At 49.6% G+C, this 22,800-nt stretch overlaps 1 protein-coding gene and 1 long non-coding RNA gene across 3 annotated transcripts in view; both read left to right on the plus strand.

Moving 5' to 3' along the window:
- The first annotated feature begins 2,301 nt into the window (after nucleotides 1–2,301).
- Nucleotides 2,302–4,904, plus strand: LOC142049501 (uncharacterized). The gene is made up of 2 exons (XR_012657744.1): nucleotides 2,302–4,001; nucleotides 4,330–4,904. It is a non-coding gene; the product is annotated as an uncharacterized LOC142049501 (long non-coding RNA).
- A 1,789-nt stretch (nucleotides 4,905–6,693) lies between these two features.
- Nucleotides 6,694–22,800, plus strand: part of REXO1 (RNA exonuclease 1 homolog) — a 41,521-nt gene continuing 25,414 nt past the window's right edge. For both annotated transcript variants that reach the window (XM_075077940.1, XM_075077941.1), the window contains exons 1-2: nucleotides 6,694–6,987; nucleotides 20,016–21,799. In XM_075077940.1, coding sequence (XP_074934041.1) covers nucleotides 6,822–6,987; nucleotides 20,016–21,799 — 1,950 coding nt within the window. In that variant the 5' untranslated portion in view covers nucleotides 6,694–6,821. The remainder of the gene's footprint in view (nucleotides 6,988–20,015; nucleotides 21,800–22,800) is intronic.

Genomic DNA, 22,800 nt, shown 5'->3' on the forward strand with positions numbered 1-22,800 from the left:
TGACATTGCTGGCTGCCACCTCCATGATGGGGAGCCATGGCTGTGATCCGCCGTTGTTAGGGGTCAGGGCTTTTTATGTCTGGATCCTTCACTGCTCCTGGCCTGAGAGGGTCAGGCTCTATCCTCGCCCAGGCACGAGCAGCTGGAGCAAGGAGGGAGGGAGAGGCTCTAATTCATACACAAGCTGCAGGGTCCCCACAAGGCATGAGCCAGACCTGCCTGAGGTGCCCTGGGTGCAGCATCCCCCACCAGCAGGGCCAAGCAGGGCCACAAGCCACTGGGATGCACTTGTGTCCCCACGGCTGCTTTGGAGCACCAGGAGGTGCTGGGGAAGGGAAGGGACTGGGTTGTGGCTGGACCGGGTTCGGTGCCTGGAGGGGGGGTTTTCTGCTGAAATCATAGCCTCAGCGGCGCATGGGAGAGGGGAAAGGCCCCACAAAGCCCCTCTGCAGCCACAGCAGAGAGGGGACAGGGCAGGCGTCTCCACCCCCCCGGGTCGTTCTGAAGTCCCCAGCCAGAAGAGCTGGGGCACAGGCGGCTCCTGCCCCCATCACTGCAGTCGCAGGCACCTGGCTGGTCTGGGGGGTGTTTGCATGGGTCTGTGTGTGTCTGCGTGTGCCCACGTGTCATGGCTGTGAACGGGGTTGACATACTGCATGTCTCAGGGATCTCGCAGGGGAAAGGACGGGACACCCGCTGCAATGGGCCCTCGGCAGAGGCGCAATGCTGGTGTGGACGGGGCTGCGGCAGAGGCAGGCATGGGGGATGTTGGGCTCATCCGGTGACCGGCCAAGAGGGGTTTAAGTCCCTTCTGGGGCATAAATGAGGCTTTTGATGGCCAGGGCCTGCGTGCCACGGTCATGAGACCCCATTCACAGGCCAAGCTCAGTCATGGGATCCAGGAAACTGAATTAAAGCATCTTAAGGAGCTTTTTTCCGAGCTCTGCTCTGGTTTTTCACATGCTTGTCATATGAACAAAGATGGTATAAAAGGGCAGAGGGGAAGGATCGCATCCGTGCTCAGGCTGGGGAGAGGGGAGGGCGCCAGAGGAGGGATGTCAGCGTGAGGGGCTCTGCACGGCGCTGGCTAAGGTGGAGTGAAGGGGATGGATGAGGAGCGGAGAGGCTGTGCTGGCAGCAGCCCCTGGCCCTGCCCTGCCAGGTGAGTGAGGCAGCGACCTGGGGCCAGCGGGGGGCAGCTGGGGACAGGGACAGCGGCGGGTCTGGGGGAGCAGAGCCCGCCTGCCCCTGCTCCCCAGGCGGCACAGACGCTGTGAGCACCCTGGTGTGCCCGAGGCTGCACCCAGGCGCCGGCTGGTACTTCCCTGGTGAGAGATGGCGAGTGTGGCATCACATCACGGGCAGAGGGAGCGCGGGTTGCAGCAGGGGCACCCACACCCTGCGCTGCCGGCTGGGGGGGACAGGGGTCCCCGGGGTCCCCCTGTGCCAGGCTGGGTCCTGGACTCTGTGAGTGGGGCCGTGGGACAGGCCCACCCAGCTCTGCGCTGTGCACATACATGTGCATGCACACACATACATGTGCACGCACCCACACACGTGTGTACATGCACACACACGTGTGACTGCAGACACCTGCACACAGACACCCGAGCACCCAGTGACCTGCACACACCCACCCAGCCTCGCACACGCATTCACACCCACACGTGTGTATACGCACAGCCGTGCACGCACACCCTGCCACAGCTGGGCACGCACACACACACGTGTGGATGTGCGCGCACGCCTGCGCTGCCTTTTTGGTGCCGCACTCCTCACCCCCTCGGCCCTGCGCACACAAACCCACACATTCGCCTACAAACCCCCCTGCAAAAGGCAGCACTGCCCAAGCGCGCAGCCCTGCTCGCATCCGCCATGTCCCAAACTGTCCCTGGGGAGGGGGAGAAGCAGCACCAGGGCCTGCGGGTCGTACCGGGGAGATAATGGAATCGTTAAGCTTGGAAAAGACCTCTAAGATCATCAAGATCCATGGGCTGGTTTTCACCCCCTTCAGATGTGGCGCAGGCTGGGGACCCCCCAGCTCCCTCGGACTCGCGTCTCTCCTCTGTCCACAGGAGCCCTTGGCAGCAGGAGGAGTGCGGGGCCTCGGCCCCCTGCCCCCTGTGAGCTTCCCTTTGTCATCCTATGCCTGAGTGATGCCTGGAGGCTGGGATGGTGAAGGGAGGCCCACGGGCTGCCACAGCCCTGCTGCCACACCAACGCCTGGACGGCTCGTGTGGGACTGCGCACCCAGGACCCAAGTCCTGGGGGGACTGGGAACACCTTCGGGGGGCTGGGAGCACCCTGGGGGGGCTGGAGCATCCCCTCGGGGGGCCAGGAGCACCCTGGGTGGTCGGGAGCACCCTTTTGGGACTGGAGCATCCTCCCTGGGCTGGCTGATACCTGGTAGGCTGGGGCTGGGCAGTGTGGGACGCAGCGGCCTGGCCAGCGTCCCAGGATGTGGATGGGGTTATGGGGTGTCACAGAGCGCCCTGGGCTGTGGCAGGGCTGTGGGGTGAGCGGGACAGTGCCGCAGAGCCAGGGAGGGGCTCCCATGGGGGATGTGGACTGTGGCGGGATATGTGTGGGGTGGTACCAGGATGGGGTACAGGGACAGGTATCACCCCATGCACTGAACAGTCCATCCCTGCAAGGAGATGACTCCACGCAAGGACATTTTAGCAGCTCTGGGGAAGCCCCTCTTCTCCCGCTGCCCCGTTTCTTTCTCCAACTTCACAAATTCCTGGCTGGTGCCTTGTGCCGGAGCCCTGCTGGGAAACTTCCCATGTGGATGCAGAAAAAATCTGTAACCCTCACCATGCAGAGCAGAAACTTGCCCCAGGAGAAGCTTTTATACAGTGATGCAAAATAACAAGCAGGGAGCAGAGGTCTGCAAGGCAGGAGGCTCCTACCACATGAGCATCTCTGGCTGGTTTCCTTTATTTTGGCTCTTTTCCCCAAAAAAACTCAACCCAATTCACCTGGCTGTGGGCTTATCATGGGGTGGGGATCGGAGGCAGAGCCCCATGCCCCACAGGAGATGCTTTGCTGGGGGGTGAGTTTGTGGGGACACCCCCTTCCCCTGGTCACCTCCGAGCCCCAGCGGTGGATCCAGCCTCCTGCCCTGGGGAGCAAACCGGGAGCATCCCCTGTGGCAGGTCCAGAGCCACGTTGCTGGGTCACATCCTCTGTTCGGTCCCTGCTGTGTCGGGGAAGCCCAGCACAGTGTGCAGTCTCCCTGACACAGGGAGCGGGTCCCCACTGTCACCCAGCAGCAATCACGGGCCGTGGTGGGGATGAATTTGGCCCAGATGTGGTGGCATCCCTCTGCCTGCCTCTCCCCAGGGAGGAGAGAGGTAAAACCACAGAGGGATATGCGCCAGCACAGCCCTCACTCCCGAGGGCATCCCGAGGTCCCTCTGCACTGCACCTTATCCCAAGGTGCGCTGACAACCTTGCCGCATGCCCGAAACCTGTCCTGAGGTTGTTTTCCTCCTTAACTTAAATTGGGACATTTGACTGTTGGGTGCAAGCTGTGCCAGGAGGCAGAGCAAGCATCAGCCAGGTGTCCCGGGGACAGGCAGCTGGGGAAATCCCCTCATTTCTCTGCAGAGGGGTCAGAAGCTTTTTTTGGGGGGATGAGGTCCATCTTGGGGATCCATTAGTTGATCTGGGAGGCTGTGGTGGGAGGTTCAGGTCCTTGGCAGGGTTGGATCCACCAGGACAGGTGAATTTGGGGGTCCATGTTCTCAGAGAGGGGCTGCCTCAGTGTGTGCCAGGACCCTTGGGACCTCTCCCAGTGCTGCTAACTTGGGCATCCCAGTTAACCGAGCTGTTAACCTGATAACTGAGAGCTAACCCTTTCCATGTGGGGAACCAGAAGCATAGCCAAGGCCAGCCTGAATCGATCCTGGGCAGTTTTTCCATGTGGGGTCCTCCATGTCTAGACAGACATGAATGGTTTCTTTTATATTATTTTGCCAGCTTGTGCAGGGATGAATGTCACGGACTCCTGACAGATGTTCTGCAGAAGACCTTTATTGTCAGCTTTTCACTGCTTATATATCTTTTCGACACATTCCTCACATGATCACGCGCACAATCAATTTGTTATTCGTCAGCTAGCTCTAAGCACGCGCCTTATGCTACATTCTAATAGGCTGTTCTATTTGCACTACTTCATTTGTTTTGGCTTACTTAAATCTTCCTTGGCATTCCCACGTTCCTGTCTCTGTTTTTTACTGCTGCATTGCTTCAGTTCAAGGACGTGTCAAACAGTGCTGAGATAGTTGCAAATTCATCCCCCACAAGCTTGTGAGTTGGGGGGAGAATTATAAGGAAGGGAAATAACACTATTCAGCGTATCTGCACGCATGTCTATGGAGTCCTCTCTATTACAGCTGAAGTTATATAAAATAGATTTATCTATATCATAAAAATAAAAAATGCTTTCCTTTTTTTGGGGGAAAAAACAACTTGCTTTTCTAGCACTGGTGGGAAGCGGGGAGCTGGCTGGCAGGAGCGTGGGTGGGGATATTCAGTGTGAGCCCTCCCTGCGTACCTTTTAAAGCACCTTGCATTGGTGGCATGTTTCTGCTGGAGGGAAAGCTGTTCACCTCCTGGTGTTTCCTGCTTTTTTAAAGCTTTGTATCAATTATTCAGGTTTCCCGGGGCCGGCAGCTGCTCAGCCCCCAAGCCTCGGCAGCGCCAGGGCATCAGTCTCCTGCTCGTCCCCCTTCGCATTGGCCAGGCATGGGGGTGGGCTCCTCTCCCAACAGTCTCAGCTCCTGGACTTGCTCTGCAGGGACACCATGGGGGAGCAATGGGAGGGGAGGAGGCAGGATCATGGCACTGTTGTGGCACTGTATTTGACAATAAAGTGGTTTTGGTTTTTTTGAAGACTATTTGTGATCTTTCCCTTGTCCTTCCTTGGGGCCAAGATGACTCCTCCTTGTGCACCTTTCTCTGCATCATCTAGCTGGCTCCCTGCACTGCCTCAGCGCTTTCCACCTTCTCTCACATCTCTCCTTTCACGAGATGAGGCTTTCCTGGATCATCCCTCCTCTCTGGGCTGGGGCATCTGGCTACCCTTAATGGGATTTCTCATCGAAGGCCTTGGTCGCCTGCTGTCATCCCAAAACAGCCTCACTTGCTGAAGGTGAAGACTCCCTCATCCAAAAACTCAAGGTAGGGGCAACACTGGGTGATTCCCAGAGGAGCTGCGGATGCTTCTCGCCTGCTTGAGCTCCCCCAGGGCCAGTCCCGAGTCCCTACTCCGGCACCGACTTGGCAGACAAATGGCTGTTACCATGTGCCTCAGGTTCCCTACTGGTTAACACGGGTGTGACGACTGCCTGGGGAAAGGAGGGAAAGGAGAACACAGAATCACATAATCATTAAGGTTGGAAAAGACCTCTAGGATCATCAAGTCCAACCATCAACCCAACACCCCCATGTCTCCTAAACCATGTCCCAAAGTGCCATGTCTACACGCTTTCTGAACACCCCCCACCTCTCTGGGCAGCCTCTTCCAATGCCTGACCACTCTTGCAGTAAAGACATTTTCCCTAATATCCAACTTAAACCTCCCCTGATGCAGCTTGAGGCCGTTTCCTCTCGTCCTGTCACTGGTGACTTGGGAGCAGAGACCAACCCCCCCCTCACTCCAGCCCCTCTCAGGCAGCTGCAGAGAGCGAGAAGGGCTCCCCTCAGCCCCCTCTTCTCCAGGCTAAACCCCCCCAGCTCCCCCAGCCGCCCCCCAGCACACTTGTGCTCCAGACCCTGCCCCAGCCCCGCTGCCCTTCTCTGGACACGCTCCAGCCCCTCCAGGGCCTTCTTGTCCCGAGGGGCCCAAACCTGACCCCAGGATTCAATGTGCGGCCTCACCAGTGCCTAGTACAGGGGCACCATCCCTGCCCTGCTCCTGCTGGCCATGCTATTGCTGACACAAGCTGGGTCTTCATGGTGGGGGGCAGCACGGGGTGAGTTTGCTCCTCTACATGGCCTCAGGTGAGCTATTTCTGCCTCAGATCCCTCTGCTAAAACCTGGCTGGCGTTCTGCTGCTTTCCAGAAGGCTGGGGCTGTGCTGGGGTCAGTGGGCCATAGCACATGGAGCCATGGAGCCTGGGGCCGTCCCTCCGGCCGCAGCAGGAGCGATGTGGCAGTGCTGGGGTGCAGCAGAGGTGTCCCAGCCCAGTGTGGGGCAGCCGCAGCACCAGGGCCTATGCCCTCCTTCCCCAGCCTCTCTCCGTGGCTCTGCGGGGTTCTGGGGGGAGCTGGTCCAGCAGCGTACCCAAAACAGCTGAACTTGGAGATTGTCTCCACGGCATCTCCTACACACCGATCACACGCCAGTTGTGGCTCCGGGAAGGTGATGGGCGACTGACCTCCCCGCCCGGGGTTTGCCCCCTGCGGCCGTGGGGGCCCAGGACGGCCCCAGGCTCCTTTCTGAGGGGCAAGACCCGAGCTCGCAGGCGGGTGAGGCCGGGGAAGCACTGAGGGGAGCGGAGGAGAGGGGCGGTGGCCGCCGGGCCAGGCTCGACTCAGCGCGTGCGCCTCCCTCCGGCCGCCATTTCCCTGAGGCTCCCGCCGCTCCCCCCTCAGCCCCGGCCCGCCCCGCCCCGCCCCTCGCTGCGCTCAGGCGCGCCGCGGGCAGCCCTGTGCGGGCAGCGGCGTCGCGGGGGCCTCGCTGCCAGAGCCTGGTGGTTTCAAGATGGCGGCGGGGCTGGTGCAGGTGGTGTGAGGCGGGAGCGCGTTGTCGCTGCTGCCCGTGCCTCCGCTTCCCCTCCCCGGTTCTGCTCCCCGCCCCGCGGCCGGTGGGATGCTGAGGTCCACCGGCTACTTCCGCGGTATCGACTGCCCCTTCCTCAGCGCCGGGAGGTCGGGGCCGGGCGGGGGCTTGCCCTGTCGCCGGCCCTACTGCCACTTTCGGCATCCCCCAGTGGCGGCGGCGGCGCGGTGCGGAGCCTTCGGCGGCCCCGGCGCAGGTACGGCCTCGGTCCGGCCCGGCGGGTCGCGGTACCTCCCTCCCCTTCCCCGGTCTCTCTCCCGCCCCGGGGTGTGGCTGTTCCCGGCCCTGCACCCCAGCAACAGCATGGCCTCCCCCGGCAAGGACAGGCCCCTGCCCTTCCTCCTCCTCACGCCCGCCCGCCCGCAATTCAGGGCCTGAATCTGCCTCTGGCTCCTCTAAATCCCACGTGCTCCCGGGGCTCGGGTGTTCCTCACTCTCGAGTGGGGTGTCCCTACGGGGACCTGTCACCACCGGCCAGGCGGGTCCCCATCGCTCCTGAGCTCTTGTATCTGCTTGTTCTCAGCCCTGCCGGCTCTCTGGGCCCGTGGCTGTCACTTCTTGTTGCCTCTGAAGGAGGGTCTGAAAGGCTTGTTCTCCCCCACTGGGTGAGAGGGAGGTGGGTGTCGTCGTCTCCTCCTCCCCGTCGGTCGGATCCCACAGTTGCTGTCTGACGGTGGGGTGGTGGGGAGCAGCTTCTCAAAATGTCTGATTGCCGGAGGACAGCCTGTCTCTGGTCACCAGGGTGGAGGCTGCAGAAGGGCAGCTCTGTTGTGATCCCTGTCTTTGTCCCTCCAGGCATCCCGGCTCACGCGGCAGTGAGGTGTCGGGGCAGTCTTTCAAACCTCTGCTAAGAGTTGCAGTGCGGTCACAACCCTTCAGGAGGTGCATGGGTTTTGGGAGCTGGAGGTGATGTGTTCTCTAGTCCAGTGCTGCAAGGCAGGTCCTGCTGGCAGGGTGTCGTGGGGGGCTGCAGTGAGCTGGGCCCCCTCCCGATGAGGGACCTCAGTAAGGCATGGAGTGCTGCCAGGCTTCTCAAACGAAGCTTGGCTACAAAAGAAATAGTGAGCTATTGTTCTCCTCCATTCTTCTAGCAACTCTCATCGTTTTACTTGCATTATTTGCTGATCTCATTTTATTTGGAGAGAAAAGCCTTCATTCTTCTCCCTAGCAGAATGCCGCATGCTTTCTTTTTGTTAAAGCTTTGTTATTTCAGTCAGGTATGCTTCCTAATATGTATGGGCTCTAATAACCTGAAGCAGAAGTTGTCAAAATGAAGCACAACTTGTCATGTTTTTTCTGTGCTTACTTAAGTTTGGGTTATTCATGTGTTTGGAAGGCGGTTAATTTTTTTGTCTCCTGGTTACCAGGTCAACTTACCATGGCTATGGTTTAGCTTAAAATAAAGGAAGCATACTCAGAGCTATCATAGGTGGACAGGTGCCATATTAGAAAGACAAAAGCTTTTGCCTCTTTCAGTGTTCTTTTGAACCCTTTCGGATGGTCCTCTAGATTATTGATATTATAATTACCTTTTAGTGTACTATTCCTGTTTGTCTTTAAATATCTGTAGAGTGTCAGTTTTGGAACTAAATTTGCTCATTTTGGTCTGCCACCTGAAACAGATGCTCCTGTACTAAAGAATTGCTGGTGCTGGTTTTGATTTTCAGAATAGGGAAGTGAAGGTTGGTTTTTAGTAAAACTTCCTGGCGCACCTGGAAAGTGCGTGCAGCTTCTAATACTGGCTGAAAAGTGTTAATGTAAGAGCTGAGTGTGAGCGACAAGAAATTATCCCAGTGCTAATCTTGTTAGGCCTGGCTTGGCTGTGTTAGTGACCCAGGAAGGAAAGCTTGTGTTTTGGGGAGTGAGAGTGGTTTACTTGCTGTACTCTTAGAGAAGCTCTGGCTTTTGTAAAACAGAAGCTATAAGCGTGGGTCTAGTTTTCCTAGGTGAAGTGTCCGCCGATTGTGAAAGAAGCAGGATCCTGACGCTTAACTTCAGCCCACTGCCTCCCACTCCCCTCAGCCAGCGTTAGCATGTGCTCCTGCCCTCTTTCCCAAACTCTTGGCATCTAACGCATGGCACGGCTGTCATAACCAAGGATCTGTAAATTCTGCCTCAGCTTAGCATTGGACTTCAGCCATGTTTTCTATGTTGATTGTGATTGAGGAATGGAAAATAAGTGATGAACCCACTGCAAAGCACTGTCTTCTAGAAAGGACTTTGGCAGCATTTTGTAAGGTGCCTCATTTTTATAGGAGCAGAAGATGCTTTTGCAGTTATTTTTGAAGCAGTGCTATGGATTAGCTTTGTCTGAAGGGTGCAGGTTGAAGTACTCCTGTCTCTTTCTCTGTCTGAAGCTCATCCAGCTTGGAAGGATGTATTTAAGACTTACACTAGAGGGTGTAGTAGTTTAGCAACCAGGCAACCATCTTCTTGAAAGCAGGTTCTTGATCCAATGTAAGTTGCTCCCTGTCAGTGAAACGGCCTGTCTTGTTTTAAAGTAGCCTTATAACAGTGCACTGGAGCATACGTGACCTATTTAATCACATCACTCGATAAATAAGCTATAAAAGCACACTATTTTTGCCAAAGCAGGTGGGTACCTACACCAAGAGCTATGGTCCAGATCTGTGTTTTCTGGGATAGTGCCTAGAAAAAAGGATAACATCTAAAGAACCAGCCTGCTAAGCATATTGATTCGAGGCTGATGTTGACTTTTTGAGGACTACTGTAGGACTGGCAGTAACCCCAAAACTCTTAGTAGACCTTCTGTAGCCTTGAAAGTAGCTTTTGAAAACCGAGGAGTAGAGCTGGCCTTGCCAGGCTGTGGTGGGAGGCGACTGTGGACACATGCCAGATGGAGCAGAGAGAAGGTGAAAAGAGGAATTAGTAGGACATAGCACTGTTCCCCTTTTTCCTTTGCACTGTTCCAAACTTTCTGAGGAGTGGAGTCTTCAGATGTTCATAACAGATGATCCTTATTTTTCATACAGTGCTCGTATGGTCCCAGCCACTGGGAAACGGGTGAAGAGGCCTCCGTGCCTGTTAGATCAGCAGCAGCAGGAGGACTGAGTTTTCCCCCGTCTGCTGCTGTTGCATGTGGCAGTCGTTCCCTTTTCTTCTCCTCTGAAAGCAGCTCAGTAAATACAAACTTGTCGGGTGAGGAAGGAACCAGTGTGATGTGTCTGGTCCATAGGGCACATTTGAACTGGGTTCTGAAACATATGGTATTCACATGGGAAATCTATTTCAGTGTCTTTACTGCAAGTATCTGCCTGTGTCGTAAAAGAGTGGCTACCTGGAGGTTTGTGGAAATTCAGGGCTGGCTGAAAGCTGAGGAAGGTGCTGGGGCAGTAGCATGCACCAATATAGTATTTCCACGGCAGTGCTGGTGGGCTGAGAAATGGGATGTGGGCCTGTGCAGGACTGAGAATCTGGAGATTGCAAATTCTAATCCTGACTTGGCTGAAGTGCTTTTTCTATCTACAGAATGACTAAACCCCACCTGCTTCAGAGCAGGATGAAAAGATTATTGAATGTGTGAAGTGCTTTGAAAGCAAGCTGTGTAAGTAGGAGGGAAGAACTGCCTTCAGTCCTAAAAGCATCTCTTCAAGAACTGTAGAGGAGAAAAATAGGTCTCTTTAAAGTCTAGGTCCTGAGTATGTCGAAAGACATAAAAGAAGCATAATACATCTCTTCATAAATATCTTAAGGAATCCATCTCTTTGGTTTGCTGGGTTTGATAGTAGCTGTCAGGAGATGCTTAAGAGGTGGATGGTTTTTTTGCACCCAGAGCAGAAAGCTGTGTCCAGGTCTGGAGGCCTGAGTTCTTCTTTGCCCGCTCTGATCCTTGTGTTAGCGTGAGATGGGAAGAGCAAGGCTTTCAGCACCCTGCCTTGAAATACTTTATTCTAGAGTGGTGCGTGCTGACAGTTGCTTGGCAGTTTTCTGGTATGGTCCAAAACTTGTGGAGCAGTTTTCTTGCTGTGTGGATTTTCTGTTTGGATAGGCAAGCCTTGGCAGATTAGGTCTAGTTTGCATCTTTGAAAGGTGACTGGGTGGGTTTATGTGGTACCATCCAGTCACTGAGTTTTTTATCTCTGTGTAAAAAAAACTTTACGCTACCCAGCACACGAGTAAGCTGCTGTAACACTGTTTGGTGCCTGTTTGCCCAGGTCAGATGTGGAGAAATCCTTGGGTTTATCTCCCCAGCATTAACTCCGTTGATCCTGTCACTGATGCAGGAAGGCACTTCACCTCTCCCTTCTTCAAAGTCCTCAGCCAAAAAGCAGCCACGTGCGATGGCTGTGACTTTTATATAAAAATGCTGTGCAAAATGATACTTGGTAAAACCTAAAGTGGCTCTTTAAGTGTTAAAACCCAACTTTAATCATCCTCAGCCCATGCATCACCATAGGATCAAGGCCAATGTCATCTTCACCTGTCAGCAGAGTGCTGAGGGGCTGCACATTAAACTCAGCGGTGTGTGGTGGGAGCAGCCTCCCTGCGCTGCCTGGGATTGCCTCTGTATTGCTTATATTGCAGTGCAGGTTCACACCATGTGTAGAAAGGATGAAAAAAGTCCTTTAATAGATGTGTTTTCCTTCCTGTAGTTGATATTGTGCAAGATCAGCTTCTTGTAGGAAAGAGCTTTTATTATTGTATTTACTACAGGGAAATTGAGTGAGTAGAAACGGAAACTTATGAACTGCCTTCAGTGTTTCTTCACCAAGAGAGGAAATTGGGTGGTTTGGTGTCGGGTGCTCCAGTCCATAAACTGCACGTGGGGGACATTGCTAAGACTGCTTCCCCCCCCCCCCCCCCCCCACATGTGTGTTTAGGACAGTAACTACCAAATGTCACCAGTGGATGGTTTTTTTTTTTTAAACTGAGTTTTGAAATGAAGAATAGAAAACCCACTGGAGGGTAACGTCAGGAGGAGTCTTTTCATGTAGATCAATGTCATGGTCTTCCAGCGGTTAGGGATTTCTTGTCACTTAACTAAATTGTCAGTTATGGCAGGTTTCCTGTGGCTGGGCAGGTGCAGCTGCTCTGTGTCGGGATTTCAGTGCGGGCTGGCAGGGCACTTCCAACTTTTGGTCTGTCTGTGAGTGGTAGTGTGGCTGTGGGGAGACTCGGCCCTGAGCTTGCACGCAGCTCTTCCTTGCTCCAGTTACAGACCTGTGAAAAGCAGGAGGTGGGAACAAATCTTCTTTGTCAAGCTGGGAGGATTTTGAAGGCTAAAGGTGCAGCAACCTGCTTGGATCAGAGGCACTAGCCTTGCGCTGGCGTGTTTGAACTTCCCGGGCTCCGCTCTGCCTGCCACAGGAGTCCTTTACCTGCTCTTACAGGATTTCTCTCTCACTTCTGATTTCCCCCCCCCCAGTCAAGCATGACAGTGCTGCATTAGCACTGGAGAAGTGGAAAGTCCAGGGTTTCCCAAACCACTTTCCCTGGGCTGCCCTGTGCTGGGCAAGGTGGGTTGGGGGCGGTGTGTCGGCTCACGTAGTACCAGAGAGGCAGCGGTGCTGGGCTGCAGACAGGCACATGCCCGCAGGCAGGGCCAGGCTGTCTCCCTGCCCTGCCTGCAGCCGCCTTCCCCACTGGGACTGAGTGTGGGCTGTGGGGTGGCATTGGGCTCCAGCTGGGGAGTGTGCTGTTGAGGGGCCCGATGGGACGAGGGGATCGCTGTTTGTGAAACCGCTGGGCTTGCCAACCTGTGTTGCTCAAATCAACTAAAAAGCAACGTGTCCAGTTGGGGAATGGGGAAAGTATGATGTAAAAAAATTCCCCAAGATGATTGTAGTAGCGCTAGGAAAGAAGATGACAGTAAAAAAGCCCCTGCAGACACTCGAGTAAAACCCAGTCTGACTTGGGAGTAAATGAGGGTGAAGGCGGGACTTTGGGTTGGTAAGTCCTGCCCTAATTATCTCTGCAGGACAAAGTGCTGTGTCAGCACATGGTCAGTGGTATTGTGCCATAAGCCCTTGCTGGAGTGTCTTAGCAGTGCCAAGCAGGTATTAAAAACCTCAAGTACAGCATGAACAAATATCTGCAATATTTATTAACTGCGGGGAGCTCAGGTAATTCTTTGAAGTTTTTGACTTACTGTGAAGTAGACTTGTGTTTTTGTGTGGGTTGCAGTATGTGAAGAAGCAGCTGTGAGAAGTGCCTTCTCCAGAGAGGCTTTCACGTGTTAGCCGTTCATTTAACATGAGACTTAGGTCCTCAGGGTTGCATCTGCCTCTGAAATATATGGACTAGGCAGAAAACCCAGCTCTGCTTTGGAGGGTTTAGTTGCACAAGGATTTTCATTTCTCTGTGAGATCTAGCCTTTTTATTAAAGAGAGGATCCCTGCTGAGAACTGGGGGTGTGTGTTGGGTTTGCTGGTTAAGAGTCTGTGGAGCTGCAGGTGTCTGAGTTGTAAAGGAGCTGCAAAGTATTAATTCCAGCTTTTGAGTTAACTAAAGCCGGACAGGTTTCAAAACCATTTTAAGTTTTGGGTTTAGTCCTTCATAAGTCACAGCTGAAGTTTTAAAATGTAATATAGCTTGAAGGGTGCTTTTCTTTAGTTTTGAACTTTTTCAAAGTCTCCAGTTGTGGCTGTATTGAAATACTGTTGGGTTTTGTTCTTAATTGGGAATTCTTCACCTACAATAGTTAAAGAAATAAGTTATCTTCTCAACACCTGTCTTATCTTGAGCAAGCCAGAGAAAGGCTGGAAAATTAAGGGACTGGTGGGTGAGGAGTGGTGTTATGGCTTTTGACCATGCTGGTCAAAGTAAGTTTTCAAGCTGGATTTGAATAGAGGAAAAAAAAGACACCAGAATACTTGAAGCATTTCTTCTTTTTCTTCTGCTTCTTTGAAAAGAAGACTTGGCCTATTAAGTTTGGAGTAGATGCATAGTTTTACCTTGCACTCATACAGGAGATGTGGAAATGTTTTCTGGTCTTTTTCTTGGAAACAGAAAAAATTAGTCTCTTCTTCCCCCCCCCCCCCCCCCCCAACAGCATTTCAACTTTTCTTGTATATTGAGGAATAACTTTAAAGCTAAAATGAGAGGGGGAATGGAAGGATCTCCAAAGAATCCAAACATTGGATATCCAGATTAATGTATCATCGATTTTAAAATGGTGAGATGCTTTCTAGCCTGTGTGATGACAGGCTGTGGGGTCGGGGCAGCAGCCTGGGGAGCAGTTGTGATATCTGGGGTGCCAGCCTTTGCTTTCTGCTCCTCTCCTGGCAAATGCACTGGTTTCTCCCATTCCTTCCTAAGTGATGGGAGAAATGTACTGATGGTGTGATTTTTGCCTTAGGAAAACATTACATTTATCACAGATCTTGGCGTGCCTTTGATGCTCTTTGCCTGCCACTGTTGTTTTAGCACTGGAGCGGATGGGACTGTAAATCACTGGCAATAGGGGAATGTAAATGATGGCTTTTGCATGGGCCAGACCAGCTCATTCTGGCTCTTGCATCCTTAGATTTAACTAGTGTTGCTGTCTGAAGCAGTGGTGGTCCCAGCAGTCCTCCAGGACTGTCTGTGAGGCTATCAAGAGGGTGAAGCTACCGTATTTAGTAGGCTTGAGGACCTTTTAGATGCATCTTCTGTTGCACCAGAGGCAAAATTACATTTTCTTGGATAAAATTAGGTGTGTACTGTTTCCCTTTATGTTGCTGTCTGAGCTGCTTTGAGGGGTGTGCCCTAATGTCCTCCTGTCAAAGTGAGTTTCCTACCTGAGTGAGTCATTCCCTGATAATGCCGCCCGCTCGGGAGCGACATGGCCCATGTTGGAGCTGCTCCCTTGCTGGATTGAACCCACTTGGGCAGGTCCGTGTCTCCTCTCCAGCCACAGCATGTCAGCAGTCTTGGGCAGCTGAGCTGAGAAAACAGCTTATGGCTCGTACAAGGATGATGTCTGGCTGCTCTTGTCCCTTGGCCTGATCCACCCCTCCTTCTGCTGGTTGTGACCCCCTCCAGTGAACACCCTGGCCAACCAGTTCAACACCAAACTGTCCTTCGGTGGCACTGAGCGCTTAGGTTGGCCGACAACATCTGGTAAAACCATACCCTGAACTTCAACAGGCTTTGTCACAGCAGGTTTAAAATACCACAGGGTGATGGATGACTGTTCAAACTTTTTTTGGCCTTGCTAATATAAGACTTTCTTTTCTCGTATTTGCTTCCTTTTTTTCCACTAAAGAAATGACCTTGTTGGTTCATGATGTGCTTTGATGCCGTGGCATCGAATACCTCCAATGGAGTAACAAACGGAAGGAGTGGGGTGCATGGGGAGAGGCCAGCTTGGACTAGACTGGCTGTGATACCTCTCAAACCTTGCTTCCCTTATGTTCTTAGACCAGCACAAGGTTAATCTAGGCTTTTAAAACTTAATTTTAATAATTAAGTTTAGTATTTAAAAAGAGAAAGAAGGAGAAAAAAAATCATTAGGACTAGGGTTATATTTAAAGTGGAGGAAACATTTCTCTTAGTTCCTCTTACCTGCCCTCCTAACCCATTTACTCTGGATAATTATTTGAAATGTACTATTTTAAATCTCAGTGTTAATTATTTCCAAGTGGTTGGATATTACTGTTAAATTAATTGTTGGAAATTTGCTTTGGGTACTTGCGAATAAGTTCTGCACCAAAAACTGCCTTTTCTTTTGTGCTGTTTAATTCTGAAGAGTAGCAAAACTCAGCCTGCTGGTAAAGCCTTTTTGAAACGTTTTGTTCTTGAGAAACCACTGTCTCTTCTGTGAAGCATTAAATGAAAAGCTTAAAATAATTTTCCAATGGTGATAACTTTTCTGTAATCGCAAAGGTTGTCCATTTGCTAAGTACTGGCACTGTAAACACCGGGAAGCTGTTAAGCCAACATAGTTTTTCTGATGATGTTAAAATAAAAATGCCTCCCCCCCGCTCCAAAGAGTTCTCCCAACAGCTTTCACCTTCCCCACCTTCTGATGAATGCACCTTTTGTTGCCAGTGCTGGGTGACCCGGGAAAATGGGCGACTTCAGCAGCAGCGGGTCTTGAAGATGTTTGCTGCCTTTCGGCCCGCACTGGCCCCTCTGCAGCTTGGCCAGCAAACCCTTCCGTTCTGAGATCCAAATTGCTGTAAATCTGAAAGCTTCTAGTTTTTGTCTCCCTTCTGTTTAGCAGCAGCTGCTGCTGCTTAGCAGCTCTGTGTTACATCCTGAAGGAACATAGTTGTCATCTATGCCCACATGCGTGCAAGAGCTTGACTGCCCTTCCAAAACCCCCAGCTTCACAATGACCACTCACTACCCGTCATACATTTGGGTTTTTCTGTATTTAAAGCATCTGAAGTATGTGTTCTGATCTGGTGCTTGGGGAGAAAAAAACAAACAAGACATCTTTTTTCCAGAATGATTCACTGTAAAATAAGTTTTAACATCAAACAGGTGACCTTGTACTTCCATTATTCATTTAATGTCAGCCTTTGTTTACTGCCGCCTTCTGTTGCACAAACTAGAAAGGCCAGTGTACAGCAAGGAGTCGCTAGCTTGTAGAAGCTCTGTAATAAAACAGCTCCACCTCAGGACTGAAGCCTCATTTCCCAGAACCAACATGACTGTAACCAGGAGAAAAACAATCAACCTTGTTTTTTTGGAATAATCTTGTTTTACACTTCTGTATACTCCGTGCTGAAATGACTGATTTAAGTGCAGTTTGTTTTGGTATATTCCAAAGTAGTTCTAGGTTAAATAAATTGTTTGCTGAGGTCCTAGGTAAATTATTAATAACTTGTTTTTTATAGCGTTGATGTTAACTTCACCTTTTTGTATCTCAGAAGGACTATTTCACGTCTGAGGTGCAAACCATTTTAACAAATTAATGTATTTTCGAGAGTGTTCTGATAGCAGTTGAGTTCACAATCCTATAAGGAGTTATTTCAAGTCTCATTATCTCGTGATTCTCAAAATACAGTGTAGTCTCTTGATTTTACATCCATCCAAAAAGAGTTACTTCATGATGTGGTGCCTCTCACTCGTTCTGCTTCTGCAGAAATACTGCAGGCATCTTGTATATTGAAATAGCAAAACCAGTGTAGTTCATCTTGTAGTCTTTCTTTATGCCATGGGTGTTCATATTAGTGTTGGAAGTGGAGAGGAATAAATGGCAAGAGCTGAAGAAGATTCCTTTGGATCTTGTATCCAGGTTGTAAGAAGGGGGGTGTGGGTGTAGGTGGGTGCCTGCCTGCGTGGGACTGGGCTCAATTTCCCAGAGGTCCTTTCTTCTCCGAGGTTCCTAGGAGTATAGTCTGGCGTCTGAAAAGGTGGCCTGATTTCAGGTAGCATATTTAATTTCTCTGACTTTGGGGACTTGTGTGTATATGGCTCTCCATATGTATGCGTGTGTGTGTGTGTTTAAATATATAAATAAAATCCCCTTCTGCTTGTGTTTCCACTACATTATCTGCAAATGCATCATGGCCAAAGGTGCCAGTCCTGATTAGTGTCATGGAGCCCACTTACACAAGTGTCTTTCATGGAAAAGGTAGCCTTTGATCAGTGGCACTTGGGTAATCTATCAGGCCTTCTACATGCCTACAAAAGAGCTCTTTCATGATGATATCTCAAAGCCTGCTGGCATTCTCAGAGATTATAATGTATTTTTTACATCTGCTCATTCCATTGAAAGAAAATCTGCAAATTAGTTTTATGCTGTAGATGGATAGCAGAGAATCAGACACCAGGTCTGTGCTTAGGTTGTCGTCTTCTTTCTCTGTATCCTGATATGTTTAGAACAGTTTGTTTTTCTGCATGGACAAGATGTCTTTTGTGTAGTTTGGGGTTTGGTGTTTTGTGTGTGGTAGTATATTTGGGTTTATTTTATTTTGGCAAGTCTTTAGATCCAGACTCTGTGTTCTCACCTCTGTTTATAGGCCACCTAATGCTTACCTCTGCACAAACTACCAGCCTTACAGCTGTTCCCTTAAAAATGCTTGTGCTAAATTTTAGGTCTCTGTTCCTGAGTTAGGGGGTGATAGCTGACTCCTCCAGACTTCACTGCACTGGTCTTCTCTACCACTGTGGAGCTGATGTTTCACAAAGTGGTGAGAAATGAGGTGGTGGGTGTGGAGGGCTCTCTGTTCTTTGTCAGCTGTTAGGCTAGTCTTCATACCTAATTATTTTGATAATCTGTTTATATATACTAGCCTTGACGATGATGCTCTTTGCATCTAGGTTTGTTCCTAGATGTTTTTCCCTAGTCACCTGCATTTCTTCATGGTTTCTTTTTCTAATGAGGCTCTGGATATTGGTCTGTCCAATGTACACTATCTGCTGAGATGCTCTCGTTTGCCGCCTTCACCCTCCCTCTCTTCCCCAGGGTGTGAGCTGTGCTTGGGCATTTTAATGGGGAAGCACAGATGCTTGTTCTGGAAATGCTTGTTGTGTCTTAGTTGTAAAGCACTTTGTAATAGGTGGAGGGGGAGTTAGTTATAGAAATATATCACCTTGTTCCTTTTCCCCCACATTTCTGATCCTGACCACAGCTCAGACTGTTCTTTGGAAGATGGTGACATCACGCTCTGATCACCTGGAGTCCCTGCTCAATCAGGAGCTAATTGGTTTGGAAAAAAGCCTTTGCAGACCCAAGGGGGTAAAAAGTGTTTTATGAAACCACTGCCTTTATTTTAACCCAGTCTCCATTATTCTGCTTGCTTGGAGGCCAGTTCTGCCAACTGCTAGGCAGGTTCTTTTCTTATTACCAAAGGGAGCCATGCATTCATGGATCCTCTCAAAAAAAAAAAAAAAGTAAGAAAAAATTCAGTCTTGTGAGAATGGTAGAAATGAATCCTGTAAACACTGGTGGTTTCTGGCTGTTAGAAGAAATTCTTTCATCCCTGATAGACCTGAGAGGTTGTTTTTTTTCCCCTTTTTTCTCTGCTTATTGTTTTATCCTTCTACATATTCATGGTGGCAAGCCAGTTTTACTACTATCCTAGGAAAGAAGTTTCTCTGGAATAGCAGCATCCAGACACTATGATAAAATGAGGATTGAAAACTGTTCAAGGTGAAAAAGCAGCCCTTAACTTACCTGTAGCTTCTGTTAGCCTGCTAAATGCAGTTATCAACTTGATTGCTGGGTTCCCCCATTACTAGTCTACTTTTTCAAGGAGAAGTTATTTTCCTGCCTGATCTTTGGCAAGCAGGGTGCCTGTCACTCTGCACACACACATGAATGATGTCCTTGTCCCTTCCTTTCACCATGAGTTGGAAAGGTAGGTGGGAGAGATTGGAACACCATGGCAGAAAGTAGAGAGCGTTTATGCTTGTGACAACTGCTCCCATGTCCTTTTCAAGATGAACGTTACAAGATGAGCTTTAACGGACTCTCCAGTTGTACATTGTCCCTTGGATGGGTTGCTTTAGCATTTCCATATTGTTCCATAGGGTGGACCATGAGTCACCAAAAGCTCTCCTGTAGAGCTGTGGTTGGAAGAGTTGTGCAGCATGGTCACAGCGTATCCTCTGTTTGTAGTCCTAGAAATGCCTGTGAAAGAGAGGCCACCTAAAGGACTTGTCTGAAAAGACAAATGTCTGAAGGATGAGGTGTTCTGGGTGTTTAATGTTCCTGACTTGGTGGTTGTTCTGCATGGCTGAGTTGTGTTGCCTTTGGACCTGTAGTTTTTTCATGTTGGCAGCACTCAGTTTGTCAGTTCAAATAAGATGGGTTTTCCTGCAGCTGCCATGAGAAATACTGAGCTGTGAGGAGTGTTGGAGGCTTTCATTGGCATCGATAAAGGAGAACCTAATCCACAGTGTTTCTACTGGAATCCTCTTTCCTCCTTTGGTTGCTTTGTTGGATTAAGCAGATAATTCTGTGTATAGTCAGTTCCTCTTGGTCCTAATACAGTGATTATTCTTTGGTGCCCCAAAGAAAATTTAATTTATGGAGCTTTTCCATGAGAAATAAAAGCACTCTGTTAAGAGATTTTTAGTCCTTAAGGTGCAGGAATAGTTTGTAAAATCTAGTCTAGCCACAGACCTGCCACTGGCCAGAGAATGTCACTAGTGGCTTTTGGTATCCAACATCTGTTCTGTGGTGATGAGAGCATGGCTTTTGGTGGTGTCTTTCAGTATTGGGTTTTGATAAGAACAGACCTTAAAAAGACATTTTTTAAATTTTACTCCAAAGAAGATTTTACCTAAATTGCTGGCAGTAAATTATTTTTTCCTTCTCTTTTACAGAACGAGGGTATGATCCCTACAATCCAGAGCTTCCAAGGCCCTCGCTGGAGGCAGAGGATGGCGCTCTGGCTGACATTACAGATGTGGCACCTGGTATTCTGGAGCTGGAGCTGGTCAACAAAGCAATTGAGGCAGTCAAAAATGAAGTTGAGAGAGAGCAGAAAAAGTATGAGGAGCTGCTAGAAACGACGAAGGACTTCAGTGTTTCAGAGGCCTCCTCGCTCATTTCAAATACACCTGTGTCAGCTGCTGGGACACAAAATGATTCATTTACCTCCTTAGAATATAATCTGGGTAGTTACAACTTTAATAATAACTCAGACTACAACCCTATGCCTCTCGCTGCTGCTAGCTGGTCAAGTAAATACACTTTGGGTACTTCCCGATCTAAAGGTAGCTCATTGGAATATGTTCCCAAGGCTGTAGTACAGAATAAAAAATATAGTATCACTGTCACTAGCAATAAATATGTGATCGATGACTCTAAGCCTTCTACAGACTTGGAGTATGACCCACTTTCAAATTACTCAGCCAGGCTTTTGAGCAAAGCTACAACAAAGGAGCCAAAGGGGTCTAAAAGGGGTAGGGTGTCTAGTTATGAGGAATCCTATTCTCCATTGCGAAAGAAGCTCTGTGAAGTAGCTGATGACTATGGAGTGTGTGCCAGGTTCTCTTCCTCTGAAGATGAGGCTGATGTGGAACATAAGCCAACTTCTGTTAGTTCACAATCAAAAGCTGGTTCTGAAAGTGAATCAAATGACGGGTTATCCAACAAAGAGCAGAGCACTAAACTGGATGACTTTGCTTCCCAGGATAGCAAAGAAGCGGCACCACAATATGACGTGGAAGACCTTCCAAGCCCACAGAAAAATCTTGCCAAAAACTTATCAGACAAGAATGCAAAAGCAGCAAAATCATGTTCTGGTAGGAATGACCAGGAAATTGAAAATAGAAACAAAGACTCAAAAGACAAAACAAAAAGGAAGAAATCAGATGTCAGTAAAACACCTGGCCTCAGTGAGGTTGGTAAGAAGGAGAAAAGTAAAAATACAGAGAAAGACAAAATGCTCAAGAAAGAAGAAAAATTAAAAACCAAGAACGAAGAGGAAAACTGCAAAGATAAAAGTGTCAAAGTGAAAACTGATGGGAATTTAAAGAAACCTGAAAAACAAAAGTCAGAAAAAGTAGATGGGCTTAAGAAAGAAAAATCTAAGTCCACCAGCAGTAGTTCAGGGAAAAACAAGAGCGAGGGTGTTGTCAAATGTTCTAGTACAGAGAAGCTGGGGAGCAGCAAGAAAGATTCCAAGCTGAAAACAGCTGATATGAAAAATGGTAAAGAAACCTGTGATCGTAAAAACAAAGAGAAAGGGACCAAGACTCCAGCACTAGAGCAAAAGAAAGAAAAGGTCAGTTCTACAGAAAAAGGAGATCCAAAGAAGGGTTGGAAGCAGCAGAGCTTGAGTCATGTTGACCTGTTTGGCGATGAGAGTGGAGATGATGATGACAAAGGCCAGCCTTTGCCACCCACACTACTTGATGTGAGCTCGGACTTGGATGGTGATGACTGTGGTTCAGACTCTGAGAGTGAAAATGAAGGGACAAAGAAAGTGAAGCACTCTAAGTTGTCAAAGTCATCATCGTCTTCCTCAACATCTGATGACATTGATTATTCCATCCTTGAGAAAGATGTGGACTTTGAGTCAGATACAATGGAAGAGTGTCTCAGGATTTTTAATGAATCTACAGATGTGAAAACTGAAGACAAGGGAAGGCTGGGGAAACAGGTAATGCTGGTTTGGGTTGGTTGGTTCCCTCACATCTAAATGTTTAGTTTAGTGGTGTTGCTTATTTCAAGTAGCTGAAGAGGGCTACAGAGGGAGCCTCCATGTGTTTGAAGAATGTCATCCTTGTGATGACAGAGTGCTTTGAAGAGTTTGTACCTGAATTTACCTGCTGGATTAAAAGCTGCTGTGAAATGTAAGGGTTTGATTACCTTTTGTGTGGAAGGCCTTTAGCTTCCAGGTTTATCGGTTACTTCTGTCTCCACCTGGCCTAAGAACCATGGTGGCCTGGATGGCTGGAGGAGAGGCTCCAGGGAGTACGTTGTGGGTGTTCCAAAGCTAATTCAAGTTTGCTAATCTGGATGATCCCTTCTTGTTGCAGTGTAGTTTAAGGAATGTAGCAGCTGGTAGAACCAGGATAATGTGTTGGTGCAAGTAAGTCGTAGTTGGCACTGGACACTGGAGACTTCCCAAATTACTGCTTCCTATTTTAAATGCGTACTGCAGATATTTTGTGAGGATCTCTGGATACCTTGTAGGTGGTGCAAATAAATGGAGGGCAAAATTTCTTCAAAAGGTACAAGGGGTTTCAGAATAAGGAGGTAAAAAGACAGCATTTACATAAAAAGGCTTCTGCCAGTGACTGTGAGGTGGTCCTTAGAGGATGCAAGACCCTCATTTTCCAAGATTAAAACAGAATGGAGCAAGTGTAAAAGGCTGCTGTAAAAGAAAGCGGCTGCTGGCAGTGATCCCAACAGCCTCTGAGGCAGGGAAGTAGGAGCAGACAAAACTCATCCTTCATGTTCTGACATCTGAGTTCAACTGGGCAGCAAGAGCAAAGCCCGGATCCCGGGATCAGCTGCCTGTGCATGGGCGGGATTGTTTGACTTGCTGTCCAACCCAGCACGCCCAGGTTTTCTGGTTGGGATGGTTTTGCTTGTGTACAGAGCAGGTGTTCAGGGAATTGGATTGGAGAGCACTTTAAATAAAAGAATAAGGTGACA

Source organism: Phalacrocorax aristotelis, chromosome W (assembly GCF_949628215.1).
Source record: "Phalacrocorax aristotelis chromosome W, bGulAri2.1, whole genome shotgun sequence".
Taxonomy (NCBI): Eukaryota; Metazoa; Chordata; class Aves; order Suliformes; family Phalacrocoracidae; genus Phalacrocorax; species Phalacrocorax aristotelis.